A 17,535-nucleotide genomic window follows, 5' to 3' on the forward strand; every position below is an offset into this window, starting at 1 on the left:
GCAAAATTGTACTACTAATAAAACAAGTTTAGTTGATTAAATATTAAGAATCAAGTATATAAAAATAGTAATTCCATTAAAGCGACATAATTGGAATCAAACAGTATATAGGTGTTTTGACAACTGACGACAGAAATGATTTGATGTACGATTTGAGTCTAAAAGTAGTTTTCATGCAGATTTGTTCATACGACACAAAGACAAAATTTTGTTTAACAGTGAAAAATGCCCTAATAAAACAAGTTAAGTTGATTAAAAATTAAGAATCAAATATATAAAAATAGTAATTCCATTAAAGCGACATTATTGGAATCAAACAGTATATAGGTGTTTTGACAACTGACGACAGAAATGATTTGATGTACGATTTGAGTCCAAATGTAGTTTTCATGCAGATTTGTTCATACGACACAAAGACACAATTTTGTTCAACAGTGAAAAATGCCTATAATATCACTAATGATTCCAAATTTTAAGAGAAGAAAGATATAGCGAATCGAAAACCATCAAACACGTGTTTTTAAGTACATAAGCATCGTATCCTTTTGATAAAAACAAGTTAATTAAATTGAAAAGTTTAATATGAACATTTGGTTTAACATATTTTAATTTGCGGACACGCTTCAAAACATCTCCGTAAAATGATGGATGGGAGATTCCATTATTTAAATGCCATTTTAAAGAAACATTATATTTTGAAATTAAATCACCATACGTGTCCTCAAAGGTCAGTTTCATACTTTAAGGGCGAAAGTCAAATTTTGCCGTATACAGCCTGATTTTTATTTATTGATTGAAATCTGGAAAGAAAAGATTAATGTTGTGGGATCCGTTCTATTTTGACAGATGCCTTGGCTGTTAATCATATCGTGTGTTGCGTGCGTTTTTGCGTATTTTTAGAATAGGAATTTCTTATACCAATAATATAATCACACTTTACTTAGCTTTATGTATACACATGCTGGCGATTATTTTAATTTCTTTGACCAACACGTGTTTAACATTTTAAATACAAATTCAAATTGAAATGTTTGGTGTCAAAATGTTAAGCATTCACAAATCGTTAGGGCGAAATGTATGATACACACAGGAGATTTGTCATTTGATAGTGATGTATACAGGAAGATCTAATGTATATTTGCATGTTCAAAAATAGCATTGTATTTCGATGACTGAAATTATATTTCAAAGAAACGTTCAGCTAATTGTTAGAAGTTGCATGCATCCATGGTTTGTTAACGTTATTTATTACTTGTAGACCTAATTTACTGTTTTGAAATAATTAAACAATTATCCTGTATAAATGATAACAAAGATTCGATGTTACATACAATTTCAACGTCTAATGGCATTTGCATAGCCATTGTTTTGGAATAACAACATCGCGTTTGAGACCTATATGAAATAAGAACCTGTAAGAGATTACCATGCAGTATAGCCGTATGGAAAACGACAGCTATAAGATTGGCTTATTCGCATAGAGTTATTATATACGTAATTTCAATAAATAACTTTTTATATGTTACCAAATGTTTTCACTTGGGCCAATGATTGTTTGAGCATTTTTGCAACAAATACACCACAGTTTTCTACGTGAACCACACTTTTAACCGACTCAATGCCAAAGAGGCATATACAATGTACATGTAAAATATTGAAAGAATGAAGTTATTGAAGTCTTCACTCGACACCATTTTGAAGTTAATCGCCCTTTACATTTCACCTAGTTCAAATTACATATGTACCGTAGTTGTAAAATATGCCAACCAAAATCAGTTTTGTTATTAAAAGTTCTACATGCACAAATTAATACGTATCGATGAACGTCTGTGCAAGGTTGTCTTGGAGCCGAGATGGCCCCCTGCTCCTTGATTCTGCATCAACAGATTGTTGACCCGAATGTGTTATTTTTTAGGTGTCTTTTTGTGATTGTTATAATTTGTACGTCAATTAGTTTTCAGTGTTGAGTATCCTTGATGCGAGCTAAGATTATACAAGGACAGCATGGATGAACTTTTCAAATATTAAGGCTTCCGTTGTTCGATATTTTCCATTTCGGAAACCAGTCTATCGATATCAATGAGACGCTCATTGTTTTGTATTTACAGGCGTCGTACTAGTGATTTCCGGGAATTTTAAACATTTAAACAAAAACCAGATCTTAATGTTGATATTTTAGTTAGAATGATGAATCAGATAATTTTCCTTATTGACACTAATTTAGAAGGATGTATAAATGATAACCCCACATCGTTGTCAAATGCTGTATGTTTGTCATGCTTGCGTCTGCTCCATTTTTTGTCATCTGAATGCGAGAAAGGTGCACCGACGAAGACCAGTAAACTGCATCATACAAAAGTTAAATGGTCATACAAACTATTCAATTCTAAGTACTTTGTATCAAAAATAGAAAATCATCGCCTGTATGATTTAAGACTGAAATACTTTGAGGAATTTGAAAATGAAGTACAGCGTAGGTTTGAAAGCAGTGTAACAGACGGAAAGGCACGGATTTTAAATTCGAACATAAAAGCTGGGGATAATCTTCATCTGGCCTTAATGCAGTTGTTGGCAGACGTTTCATGGGAAAATCAGGACATTTCATCGCCAGTGAAAGGAAGAAAAAATAGAAAGGCATCTAAACCATCCAAAAAGAATACTGTTATACTGTTTTCCAGGACTCCAAAAACATTTGCACAATTAAAAGAGTTTGGTGGAAAACAAGTACTGGATGAAGATATATTTCTTGATATTATCCTTCCTGGAAGTTTATTTCAACAGTTTTGTGATGTGACAAGAATAAGTCTCTATTGGGTTGACACACAACATTCTAAATATTTGGTAAATAATATTGAAACTAGGGATGGAAACGAATCCTGATGTTATATTCCAATATTTATTATTCAAATATAATTGAATATTTGACTTGGGCCTAAAAAAATGTTGTGGTTCGCCTCACCCGACCCTACCTAGGAAAATGCACCGACCCTAAAGTTTTTATTGGCTGTGCAGACTCTTAACCTTTTTATCGTTTTCCGGTAGGATAAATAGAATCATGAGCGTTTTAGTCATCTCGGTCACGCCATGGCCAGAATCTTAAGTACTTGTCTGCCACATTGTGTTCAGGTGGTCAGTGCCTTCCCCAGGCCATTTAAGCGCCCCTTGCCGGGGCGCTTGAATTTCGAAATCAGAGTCCCCGGGGCGCTTGAAATTTTCCGATCAGTGTATTCTTCAGTAAAAGAAAGTGGAGATTGTCCAAAAAAATCAAGGTTTCCCTTTCAGTGTATCAATATTCCCTGTTTTAAAAGAGCACTCGGTACCTACTTTCACAAGTAATCGCCATAAACACCACATGGGGTAATGGATAATCCACTGATAAGAGAATAGCATGACGCGCGTATCGATTATTCTAACATTACACGGTCATTTAAATGCTGACAAGGATGTATCTGGTAACTTTCCAGTCGTCAAACTGTGAAGTTCATCGTCCAATCGGTTACGCGAATGCTTATGGGGGCGGGGTTAACTATCGACCATTATTTTTGATTGACGTCGGGCATGAAATAAGAGTTTATCGCAGCTTGATTAGCAAATAGTTGTACCATTTGAGTAATATAAAACCGGTAATTAGTACAGTGCACAACATTAAAGACGGTTTCGGGCATCATCATCACACCTTTTTACTGTAAACAAGTGTTACCTATGACTCATAATTAATACGAGAAATTAATTGCAAGTGGTAAACAATTAATTATTATAGCGGTTACAATTATGTGATAACAATTTATTTAATTCCAGAACATGTATATTTCAACATGTCCATTTAAAGAACTGATTCACCTCGTTTTTTTGACATTTATTCGACACGTAATGCGCTTTAACAAATTTTCGTTGAATTAATTACGCACACTTGTAAATGTTTCGTCCGATAATCGATAGTTAGAAGACTGATGATGGCAACCGGCCGTGATCCTCGTGGACAACGTGAATTTCATGCATAATTCCGTCAAAACATTTATTCGACTCGTAAAGTGTGTAAACAAATTATCGTTGAATTTATTACGCAACGGTTAATATTTGTTGAAATCTCAAATGGGAATAATTAAATTTGTAATCCGAAACCCATTACCGTAAGTCGATGTTAACGCGTTTTTAATCCGAAACACACTTCCGAATGTAAATGTTACCGCAACGTTAAATATTTTTGCTTCAAATAAGCAGTGCAAATTTATTTTGTGTCGAATCTTTTTCTCAATTAAAAAGAGCGCGAAAATTATGCAGCATGTACAACGTCGCGTCTATTGCATACAAATGAAGTGTATTGAGCGTTTTAACAAGCACACAACAGGTCAGGGGATTGACGCATATTCAGAGGCAATATTTCATCAAATCTATAAATAGTCACTTAAAAATGGCAAGGTTTGTGTTAAAGAAATAACTGAAAGCTTTTATCGTAAATATTTACCAGAAAGAGATTGATAAAAACGGAATAAACGGGATTATTGGGTAATAAATAGAAACTTGAAAAATAGTAAGTATACCGTAATAGAGTCGGGTTGAAACGGATGTACATGTATTGGGGAATCGTTCGAGTCGGGATTTTACTATTTGTGCGGAAAAGTTTTAAAACAATTAAACAATAAAAAAAAATATTTTTAAATGACTGGGGGATTTTTTTGAAGAGTCATAGTGCACCAAATGACGTCTTTTGACGCTGTTTTTCTTTGAGTTATAACGCACCACAGAACGTGAATTGACACGTTAAATTAAAAAAAAATCTACGTCGGGAGGGGACACCCCTCCCAAACCCACCCCCGGGGCGCCTGAACAAATTCCTGGGGAAGGCACTGGGTGTTGTATCGCCTAGGCACTAGGCATAGATCCCCTCAACGATGCAGTGTGAAAAGATATACACCTACATGTACATTTGTGTAGCGTAGAAACCTAGATTTACGCTACTTTCATATTTATTATTTTCATGTCTTAATAAGCGATATGGCACGTAATGAGCTTAAACAAATTATTGTTTAATTAATTACGCACAACTGTAAATGTTTCGTTCGATTCTCAAATTAGCATTATTGTCCCTTACCGGTCAAAATGTTGTGGTTCGCCTCACCCGACCCTACCTAGGAAAATGCACCGACCCTAAAGTTTTTATTGGCTGTGCCGACTCTTAACCTTTTTATCGTTTTCCGGTAGGATAAATAGAATCATGAGCGTTTTAGTCATCTGCATGTACAGCCCACGCGGAACCAGCATAATCCTCGGTCACGCCATGGCCAGAATCTTAAGTACTTGTCTGCCACATTGTGTTCAGGTGGTGTATCGCCTAGGCACATGGCATAGATCCGCTCAACAATGCAGTGTGAAAAGATATACACCTACATGTACATTTGTGTAGCGTAGAAACCTAGATTTACGCTACTTTCATATTTATTATTTTCATGTCTTAATAAGCGATATGGCACGTAATGCGCTTAAACAAATTATCGTTTAATTAATTACGCACAACTGTAAATGTTTGTTCGATTCTCAAATTAGCATTATTGTCCCTTACCGGTCAAACCGGAGGGGACTTACGGTCTGCACTCCTTCTGTCTTGTCAGTCAGTCCGTCACACTTTTCTTGATCCTGCGATAACTTTAAAAGTTCTTGGTATTTTTTCATGAAACTTGAAACATGAATAGATGGCAATATGGAGATTATGCACGTCATTTCATTTTGTTCCTACGTCAAAAATTCTGGTTACTACAGCAACAAATATATAATAAATTATTTTTTTTACTGACAATGGTGGAGTTTCACCGGTAGGGGACCATATTGCTTGGCAATCTCTTGTTAAATTTGTAATCCGAAACACGCTTCCAAATTTGAATACTAACGCGACATTAACAAATTCTAGCGTCAAATAAATAGTGCTTTATCCTTTGTTTAAAAAAAAGCGCGCGGAAATTATGCAGACGATGGGTGGTGCGGTGGTCTAGTGGTAACACACTGGTCTACCATTCCAGAGGTCCCTGGTTCAATTCCTGGCCGGGGCACTGGAAATTTCAGAAATGCTTCAAGTGTTTCCCACCCAACAAGAGATGTACTGGTATGAAACCCAGGTAATTCTCGCGTGTATCGGTGCTATACACTGAGCATGTAAAAGAACCAAGGGATCTATTCGCAAAGAGCTAGGGTATCGCACCCGGAGTCCTTGTATCTCAATACTGTCTCTTCTGCTTGCTGTCTCTTCAGCAAAAACCAAAGGACCCCATTGGAAATAAGTGCTTGCACTTTCATGGGTTATCCTTGACTGCAAGGTCAAAAGAAATACATACAGACATGTAGAACGTCGCATGGAAAGTGTGGGTGTATTTCGTGTTGTATAAAAACATGAACATCATGTCAGGCGATTTATGCGTGTTCAGTGGAAAAAAACGCCCCAATTGGATGTTATTTCATTACATCTTTAAATAGTAACAAATGCCAAAATTTATTTGATACTTAAGAAAACTGGCGAATATTTGTGTTTCTTGAAATTCATGAGCAATTTTATTGTAAAAATTCATCAGAAGTTGCTTTAAAACTGGAATATACAGAATTATCGGTTAATAAGTAGCGATATCAACTGTATAATATGAACAAAATGAAACGAGTTTATATACGCATATTCAAACAATAGTTATAGTAAGCTGATTATTAACAAAACAACAATTAAGTCTTGATTAACTGCTAATTGTTTCTGCTAAAATATAATAGCAAAAGCAACTTGCAATTATAAATCCACCATCCGCTGGAGCCTTGACCACTTGTAGGTGCGAAAACAGCTGCCTGGTCTCCTTGATGTCTCGATATTAAAGGGAAAACAATTGTACATAGTTACATGACCTTGTTTATGTGCGAAATACATACACTACGGGCAGGAAACAAACTTACTTTGCCAGACCCATTAAATATGCTTATTATGATAATACATGTCGTTAAAATAAAACCAAAAACAAATATGTTTGTTGATCGTTTAATATTAAGATAATAATCATACGGCGCAATCAACGCACACAAAGTAACTTAAAGCCAAGTCTAAAAATGACAATGATAAATGATTATTGCAATTAAATTAATACATGCTCTTGATAATTGTGTTTTGTCTTCATAAATTTTTTGTTAATTTGCATATTTTTAAAATAATAATTTCTATCAGGATTACAGCAATTTCTTTAGAAACTCTAATGCATATGAACTAAAAACAAAACAACTACATGCTTTTCTATTAACTCATTAAATTAATTATGGTTTTAAATATTAAAATTGTTCTTTCAACATTTATGGACTAACTTATAATTTTTTTAAGATTTTTATTTTATGATGCGCATCGCCTCGGCATCGGATCGCGGCTTGCCTTGGCATGTCTCGGCGGACTGATGCGAAGCATCGCAGCGAAATGCGATGTGCCGCCGCATACTCATGCAGCCTTAACGGCCGACTTGGCATGGACTCATTGCGACTTGACTCCGCAGATCGCGAAATATGTTTGTTCCGCGTGGGCTGTACTGTTCATCGGCGATGCCCTATGATTTTTTTCTAGAATTGTTTTTTATGCAATCACCAATGACCAAACACTTTGCCGGGTCCCTATGGTTAAAATGATAAATATACAAAGAAGATCACTACACTATAATGGGAACACTTTTCTATTGTGTACATAGAGGTTTTATGTGAAAAACATCAGCATAGAATGACTTTTTAAAACAGGAACCTTGCCTCGAGAAAAAAAAAAGAAAAAAGACCTAGAAAGTTTTTCAATATTACCTGAACCACAACATATTTTTGTTTAGGCCGTATATAGGAATTTTGAATTTCATGAAAAATATAGTTATTTGTCATCACACAAATCAATATCAAAGGTATCTAATATGCATCTTTGAAGTACACATGTAGCAGATAGAGCAATCATAATTTAGTTTTCATCAGTTAAAATAATCATTTTTGTTTTGGATTAACATTGTTTCTAAAAAGTACATATGTTGTTGTTTTTTTTCAATCCAAAACTTTTTCTCTTTTATTGGGACCACTCCTTTATATAGTACCGGTAAATTTTACAACCCTTTCAAAATCAATGAAAAGTTTCCAAATTCCCAATCGCCAGAAAAAAACTGAAACGAAGAAAAGTTGCATCCAGCTCATTTGAAAATTGAGTTACAAGCAAATAAAATCTATAAGTTGTGTGTAACAGCAAGCACATAAATCAATTTGAAACTGCATGTTCAGTCAATCAAGCCTTTTTAAGTTTTACTTTAGCATACATTTCTCCTGTAAAGTTTTTTTTAATGAAAAAAGAAAGCATTTCTGTAAGTTTCTCAATCTGTTTGTTAAGCTGAATTTTTTATACACAAATCTCTTTTATATGTTATGATATTAATACACATGTAATATTCACAGCTGAATTTCTCCCTCCTTTTTCTTAAATATATATCAATGATTTGTTTCAACATTAGTTTCAGACAGTTCAGCTTCATGCACAGTCTCAGTTTTCCTAGCCATTTTGAGTCCAATTGGGATTTTTTTATCGATAAATTGGAAATTTTTTGCTTTTTTTATCAATAAAATGGACCAAGGAATGTTTTTATCAACAAATATTGACACAATATAGTTACATCAGGCCTTTCCTGGCAATTTTGGGGAAAAAATGCAATTCATATGGAAAGTCCAGTGATTTAGGAAAAACTAATTTAATAAAGCTCTTTATAATAATGTAAAATCATATAAATTTGTTATATACATTGTTAGTTGTTTATGAAAAAAAAATTGAGTGAAAAAAAATTTGAGATACATTTATCATTACAAAGTCCTTTAAAAAAAACATGTTTTTTTTTTACTTCTGAAGGGAGTTTTTCTAGAAAATAGGGGAAAAATATATTCTCTTTTTTTTTTAGGGGAATGGGGCCGAATATCGGCCCCGAAATTCCCATAAAAAACACTGTAGGTGTTGTGCTGTGACATATATATAATGCTTTTATCCAGTCAGCTGACCTATTGATGAGCGCAACACTGGAATCTTGTCTAGAACCTTCACAATTATAGTGTTATAACATGGTTATAATGTTAGAGTCAAGTACCTGGTAGCAATAAGCCAATAACAACTAATTTTGTATTTTCTTTTTTATGCCCCCGGATCGAATGATCAGGGGTATATTATTTTTGGCCTGTCTGTCATTTTATGTGTGTGTGTGTGTCCAAAAATTTAACCAAAACTTAAACATTGGTCATAACTTTTGCAATATTGATGATAGCAATTTGATATTTGGCATGCATGTGTATCTCATGGAGCTGCACATTTTGAGTGGTGAAAGGTCAAGGGTATCCTTCAAGGTCATTTTTTTAAAATTCAAACCGAAATTCCCATAAAAAAAAACACTGTAGGTGTTGTGCTGTGGCATATATAGAATGCTTTTATCCAGTCAGCTGACCTATTGATGAGCGCAACACTGGAATCTTTTCTAGAACCTTCACAATTATAGTGTTATAACATGGTTATAATGTTAGAGTCAAGTACCTGGTAGCAATAAGCCAATAACAACTAATTTTGTATTTTCATTTTTATGCCCCCGGATCAAATGATGAGGGGTATATTATTTTTGGCCTGTCTGTCATTGTATGTGTGTGTGTGTGTCCAAAAATTTAACCAAAACTTAAACATTGGTCATAACTTTTGCAATATTGATGATAGTAACTTGATATTTGGCATGCATGTGTATCTCATAGAGCTGCACATTTTGAGTGGTGAAAGGTCAAGGTCATCTTTCAAGGTCAATTTTTTTAAATTCAAAGTGGCGCAGTAGGGGGCATTGTGTTTCTGACAAACACATCTCTTGTTTGGCAATGGATCAAGCATGAGGCTTACCCCACAATCCACCACTTGAGACCAAGAAAATGTTACAAGCCTGCCAAAATCATGTTTTCAGGAAGACGCAGATATCAGTGCTGTTCAAATTGTAGAAAAGGCTCTGGCAAAGGCAAATGGATCCCTTGTTTCACTAGATTCTATTACCAAACATGGGAGCATACATTACAGTTCTGTGGCTAGCCTTTTGGAAGAGGACATTGGCTGTGAAGAGGTATATTATGTAACATTAAATTTTACCATGTAAAGAGTATTGAATTATGCTAATTTTAGAATGATCATTTTATGCCTTGTAATTTTGCTTCGAATCAGACATTTTTATGCTCCCCCAAAAATTTTATTGGGTGGAGCATATAGTCGCCGCTTCGTCTGTTTGTGTGTCCGTCCGTGCACAATTTTTTTCCGGGCCATTTCTCGGCAACTAATGACCGGAATTGAATGAAACTTTATGGGAAGCTTCACTACCAAGAGGAGATGTGCATATTATCAGCGGGTTCTGGTCCGATGATTTTTCACAGAGTTATGGCCCTTTGAAATTTTCCATTGTACATATAGTGCAATTCTTGTCCGGGCTATTTCTCAGCAACTACTGACTGGAATTCAATGAAACTTTATGAGAAGCTTCACTATCAAGAGGAGATGTGCATATTATCAGCGGGTTCTGGTTGGATGATTTTTCACAGAGTTATGGCCCTTTGAAATTTTCCATTGTACATATAGTGCAATTCTTGTCCGGGCTATTTTTGAGAAACTAATGTCTGGAGTTCAATGAAACTTTATGGGAAGCTTCACTACCAAGAGGAGATGTGCATATTATCAACCGGTTCTCGTCGGCTGATTTTTCACAGAGTAATGGCCCTTTGAAATTTTCCATTGTACATATAGACAATTCCAGAATCGATAATATGGGCGCCGCCATATTGGCTATTACGTAACCCGCGATTGAAAACTATACTGAAGAATTTGACAGACTACAACGTTATCATAGTGTACACCCGCTTTATTCCAATAAACAGTACTTTATGACTTCGCACAGTAGGATTGAAAACAAGTGAAACATGAAACCAAGTGTCGATATGTATCACATCGTTAATCAATATAATTTAAATAAAAAATATACACGATAGATTCATAAAATGTGTGTCTCTGCAACAATATTCAGTGACAACACGTAATGTTTAAGGCCGAGTTGGCATTTTTAAGCATACCTTTCAGTAATGCCTTTGTATAAAATTTAATTATTTCTTTATGGAATAAAATTATTCAAGCATAATTATAAAGGCATAGAAATATCTACAGTCTGAAGTAAACGTTGTGATTTTAGCGTAAATAGTGCCGGAGATATTAACAAAGATTTATCAATATATAAAGATTGGAAACATCCCTTCAGACCATTTTTTTATTATAGATCTTTGATATTAATTAGATAGATTTAAGATCTGTAGACAATTATATTGATATTTGCCTTTGTTTAAGCCTATATTATTTCTTATTAAATGTCGTACTTTCTATACTTTCCGGAGATATTCATTAAGAAACGTTGTAAGATTAAAGACTGAGGACGACTTCTTTTATTGAATAATACATATTTTTGTTTGTCTAAACAGTTACGGTTACCATTTCGCTATTAATATTTCCCTTCTAAGTGTCATTTTAAAGGTAATATACAAATCTATAGCCGAAATGAAGTTTGTGATTCTAAAATTGTTCCGTAAATCTTTATTATATCGAAACTCTGTAAGATTTCAGGTAGAGATTTTAAAAAAAAAATAAATTATGTATCTAGTTTAGTCTAAAACTAAAGTGGTTTTTAGCAATGTTTTATTTAAAAATCGCTCTCAAGCTAATACAAAAATATCCAGCCGGAAATGAATTTTGTGATTTAAATAAACAAGTATCGGAGTTATTCGCTTGCAAAACTGTGTAAGATGTCAGGATATGTCATACTTTTTTTATTGAAAAGGACATATCAGCTTTTGTCTACAACTTTCTTATATTATTATTTAAATAACGTTTTTCATGTAAAATCAAAGTTTATTGCCTGAAATATTATTAAATTTTCTTAATAACATCTTAATTCACGATTGAAATGTTCAACATGAAAAATAATGATAAGTGATCTATTTTTCTTTAATTAGGGATTATTAATGACAGCAACATAAATCTCTTGAAAAAAACATCAGCGATAAAGGCGGGAACGAATTCCCTAAATGGGAGGCGATGTTCCAAGTGCGGATTAAAAGCGTTTATGGGTTTGCCCGTGACACCACAGGTGTAGATACTGTAATTAAGATAAGATATCACGCGTCACCTTTAAATAACATGTTAAATGACAATCAAGACCTTATTCATGCCAGGGACCTACACAAATAGGTCCATGTCCATGCTATGTTTTATTACTCTTAAAAGAATGCAGATGAACCTTATTTCTACTAATTAGGTAATTTATATTTTTTTTAAAACACACAAACTATTATGTGGTTGTCAGATCAATAACAGAAACTCTTTAAATACTCAAATATATTCGATATAACCGTTTCGCTCCCTTGTTTTGCGTAGGGACCTATACAAACATATATGGTTTACAGTCAACTCGTACCTAGGTCAACTCGCACGTTTTTTGGTCAACTCGCACGGAAGTCAACTCGTGCCTAAGTCAACTCGCACGGTAGTCAAAATATTGATGTATTAATGGGTTCTAAATGAGTTATTTATGCATAAAAACCAATGAGAAATACTTTCAGAGTTTAGTTCAATACTTTTTATTGAAATTTTTTCACAAAATAACAAAAAAAAAATTCACAAAATATTGTTGACACCATGGTAACGTTATCGGCACATTATAACAGACATTTTAAGTACACACTTTTAAAAATATATTGTTTAACTATTATTTTATTTTATTACATTATTTACACACATTATCAAAGCTTTATATATGTACACAAGTAGACATAAATCTATATACTTTTATTTTAATATTTATTTCAATATATTTACACACAGTATCATAGCTTTACAATATGTACACCAGAGGCGTCCGAGCTGGGGCGGCAGGGGCGGCAGCCGCCGCCCCAATATTTTTGGCAAAAATCAAATTTCGGCAAAGACCTTTTTTCATATTAATACCCGTATACTTGAAAATATCTTTACCACGAAGCAAGGTAATCACGCTTGCGCGGTTATGACGTGTATTGTTGATTGTCATCACCCGCTCGCGGTCATGTATGTGTCAATTATGTTGAAAATTGATCGGTCTCTTTTTTTAATGATAATAGAAATGTAACCTGGGAATCTTTAACTGTCGGTATGATCTAAGCCTTTGCTTCTTTTTATTAATACAAAGGAAATTATGACATGAAACAAATGTGCTGATATTCAATAGTCCTTAATTATAACAAAATATACCTCAAGATACCTGTATTACTTGTAATGACTTAAAAGTAAATCGATAATTTAAATAACTTATTGAATGTTTTTTACCACTTTTTGTGTCATTTCAATATGTCTATTCCAAACCAACCAACGAATTTCAAATTTCAAAAACGGAATTTCGAGAAAAAAATCTGGCAAAATAAATCACATCAGCCTGTATGGCAAGCGGTTCGACGCATAATCCCAAGAAACTAGGTTTCTCATGAGAACCTAGGTTCTCAGAATGAGAATCTAGGTACTCGCTTGAAGATTGCACATGGCTTCAAGAACCCAAGTTATCAAATGAGAACAAAATTATTATTCATTATTGATTTCAAGAACCCAAGTTATCAAATGAGAACCTAGGTTTTCATGAGAACCTAGGTTCTCATTTGAAAACCTAGGTTCTCATGAGAACCTAAGTTCTCAGAATGAGAACATAGGTTATCATGAAAAACCTAGTTTCTTGGGATTATGCGTCGAACTGCTTGCCATACAGGATCAATGGGATTCACATATGATTATACATGGGCTGGACAGAATGCACCTCGGTTTAACGTCTCATGCGAAAGACGAGTTAGTAGATTAGGTGCAGCGGGGGATCGAACCAGCGATCTCTGGATTGTGAAGCCAGTGTGTTACCACTAGACCACGGATCCGCTACGTTTTATTTATACCATAATGATTACTTACTATATCACAGACATACTTAAAATAGAAAACTGTACCGTACAGTCGTTTGAGGCCCGAACAAGGGAACTGAATATCTGAAACTCATTAAATAAATAAAAACAATGTATTATGTAACTTGGATCTATTATGAAATAACCGCATGCAACAAACATCACATAATATTCGTTTTAATTTTCTTGAATTTAACTTAACACCTGATATAAAAGTAAAATTTTTAATTACAAGCTAAATTAACTTTAATTGAATCGTGCGCGGTATACAACACCCTTAACAACATTCTCCTTTTTGTGACAAACATTACAGTATCACTGATTAATTTTCATACCAATTTAGTTTAATTGATTAATGCTTTGCCATTTTAATAATTGTTAGTTGTATATAAGACCTTTCACACCTATTACAAACATTCATATAACCCATGAAAAACACCGACCACAAGTGTAAAAGAGCCAGGTAATGTGACAACCGTATATTCAGATTATTAAAAAAGGACATAATTATTTATTTTTTGTTCTTATAAACTTCTTATTAACTACTGATCATATTACATCCTTCATCTATTTCTATATATTTTTTCGAGGCGTGCGAGTTGACTTCGAAAAGTGCGAGTTGACCAGAAATGCCGTGCGAGTTGACCCAAAAACGTGCGAGTTGACTACCGTGCGAGCTGACTTAGGTATGAGTTGACCGGCACCCACATATATAGGTCCATGTCTATTTCTTCAGTACCGTTTTGGAGGCGCACGAGAGTATTCAGGGGCGGGTAATCCGGGAGGTATCGATTTCTGGGATTGTCTATAGTGCAATTCTTGTCCGAGCTATTTCTCAACAACTTATTATGGGAATTCAATGACACTTTATGGGAAGCTTCACTACCAACAGGAGATGTGCATATTATCAGCCGGTTATGGTCGGATGATTTTTCACAGAGTTATGGCTCTTTGAAATTTTCTATAAACTATACATATAGTGCAATTTTTGTCCGGGCTATTTCTCCCCAACTACTGACTGGAATTCAATGAAGCTTTATGGGAAGCTTAACTACCTTGAGGTGATGCGCATGTTATTTGTGGGTTCTGGTTAGATGAGTTATTTAGAGAGTTATGGCCCTTTGAAATTTTTAAGTTGCTAAACCATTCATCGTATTATTTTGTCCAAAGTTATGCCCCTCAAGACGTTTCCTTTTATCTGCATATATAGTGCAATATTGTGAAAAAAAAAAACTTTGGGGAGCATCACCTGTCTCCGATGGTTTTTTGTTTTAAGTATTTGATTATGAAATGGTGAATTTGTAAAAAAATGCCTCATGTTAAACCTTCACAAATTGTGTAGAATTGGTTTGCTAATTGGGGTATAGTTAACATGAAACAAGCCAAGTTTCAGCAATACTGCATTGGAGACATGTTTTAGCCAGAAAAAACACTACAACTTAATTCTGAAATACATGTAGCTTGTGCGTCACCCTCATATAATGGTTTATTATCACTGCATTCTTGAAAAACTGGGCTAAATGCATGTGTGTTAACTGTTTTCCTGGTTTAGCCAGCTGTGCAGACTGCAAAGGTTAATGTAGGACAAGATGTTCCACTTTTATGGAATCATTTGTTTAAAAGAAGTCTCTTCTAAACCAAAATCCTGTCTAGGTCTGAAGTGTTCTTCCTGATAAGCATGTGTTGACTGCACAGGCTTATCTAGGACGACACTTTATGCACATGCATTAGGCCCAGTTTTCCCAGAACACAGCTCATATCATCTTCACCCTTCACGTGCAGCAAGAAGTAGCAAAACTGACCCAAGGGTCCCTAGCAACCAGACAGGGCTGTAACAGTTTGTTGCCCATAACTACTGCGTTGTCATCGTGGTTCAAACATGATACCCTGTGTTCAAATGATAATGAGCAACCTGACCAGACCACCATCATAATTGGTGAGTTGATTCACGTGTTATTTAATAATTGTTGAACAAATGAGATGAAAGATAACAGGTAGATAATTATAAAAAGCAAAAACGAAAGAAGTAAGTTAACCTTTTTACTTCAAATTCCAATATTTGTGTATATGAATAAAAAGAGAACATATTTGAAAATATAGTTTGACAAGATTTTTGCCACTTGTGTTATGACATTTATATAATCAATACTAGAGCTCATTGGATGACTTCAAGCCATTTCAGGTCGACAATGACCCAATGGGCTATACTCATCGGGTCATTGTCGACCTGAAATGGCTTGAAGTCACCCGGGGATGACTAGAAGCCGATTCATGTCACCCTGGGGTGACTTCAAGCTGATTCTAGTCACCCGGTCGGCTTGAAGTCACCATAGGGTGACAAGAATCAGCTTCTAGTCACCCCCGGGTGACTTCAAGCCATTTCAGGTCGACAATGACCCGATGAGCAATACTAGAATATTATCACAGTGAATCCATTCCAGGACAGCAACAAATGCAGTTAATACATAAAGATTTTGATAAAAAATTAACATATTTATTGAAGGAGATAGATGTATCGGAGCCATATGCAGAGATGTTCAAATACATCAACAAGCAACTTCAGGCAATAGGTAAGTCATCAACTTCTCAGACATATTGATTGTATTCTTGTATTTAATTCATTCTGAAAACACTTTTTAACAGATTGATAAATTTGTGGATCAAAAGCTCAAATCACTTATTTTTTAAAGTGCCCACTGAAATTTCATTACATGCATTTGCTTTAACTGATTATCTACTGGTGCATTACAAAGCGAGACTCATTTTGCCACATATTTTTATGTCTCCCAGTATAAAGTCTATAATGAGGGACATATTGTTTTTGCCCTGTCTGCTTGTTGGTTTGTTTGCGTCAAACTTTAACATGGGCAGGGGTGGCGAAATCAAATGTCCGAATTGCCCGAGTCGTACATTTGCTTGTCTGGGCAACTGATTTGTTTCAATTAAGTTGTCCCTGGACAACCAATCGGGTCGAAGAATAAAAAAAAATACATTGTATTAAAGCCGTAATTAAGTTTTACAAAACCAGATGTTGACACGCAATTACATCGTCAGTGCTATTTGCGGAGCAATCAAGCTAAAATACGATCACTCTCCTGCGCAGTGATCTCCCTTATTTTATAAGAGACCGGGAGTATTCTGCATTTTCAACATTCGGCCAGACTGTTAGACAGTGTACAGGCTGGTGTACTCGTTCATTCCGTATTTAAATATTGAACGTTCTTCTTCAATTTAAAAATGTTTTACATGTAATACCAAATGTTCGCTAAATTCTAGCATCATTTTTAGCTCAACTATTATATATCATATGAAATATATATATTGGAGCTATCCTACTCAACCGGGCGTCGGCATTTCCATTTCCGTGCCGTTTCCGTTAGCGTGCAAATGTTAAAGTTTTCGTACTACCCCAATTATTTTCATTGTCCCTTGACATATTGCTTTCATATTTTGCATACTTGTTAACCAACATGACCCCAACCTATAAACAAGAGCCGACAACTCTATCAAGCATTTTGTCATAATTATGGCCCCTTTTCACTTAGAATA

The 17,535-nt window shown here is 34.7% G+C and overlaps 1 protein-coding gene across 1 annotated transcript in view; it reads left to right on the plus strand.

Annotated features, from left to right (window-relative positions):
• Window positions 1-2,116: 2,116 nt before the first annotated feature.
• LOC127877651 (treslin-like) overlaps window positions 2,117-17,535 on the plus strand; it is a 48,569-nt gene continuing 33,150 nt past the window's right edge. The window contains exons 1-4 of the mRNA XM_052423728.1: window positions 2,117-2,841; window positions 9,951-10,103; window positions 15,769-15,922; window positions 16,490-16,556. Coding sequence (XP_052279688.1) covers window positions 2,185-2,841; window positions 9,951-10,103; window positions 15,769-15,922; window positions 16,490-16,556 — 1,031 coding nt within the window. The 5' untranslated portion in view covers window positions 2,117-2,184. The remainder of the gene's footprint in view (window positions 2,842-9,950; window positions 10,104-15,768; window positions 15,923-16,489; window positions 16,557-17,535) is intronic.

The sequence above is a fragment of the Dreissena polymorpha genome, chromosome 4 (genome assembly GCF_020536995.1).
Source record: "Dreissena polymorpha isolate Duluth1 chromosome 4, UMN_Dpol_1.0, whole genome shotgun sequence".
NCBI lineage: Eukaryota > Metazoa > Mollusca > Bivalvia > Myida > Dreissenidae > Dreissena > Dreissena polymorpha.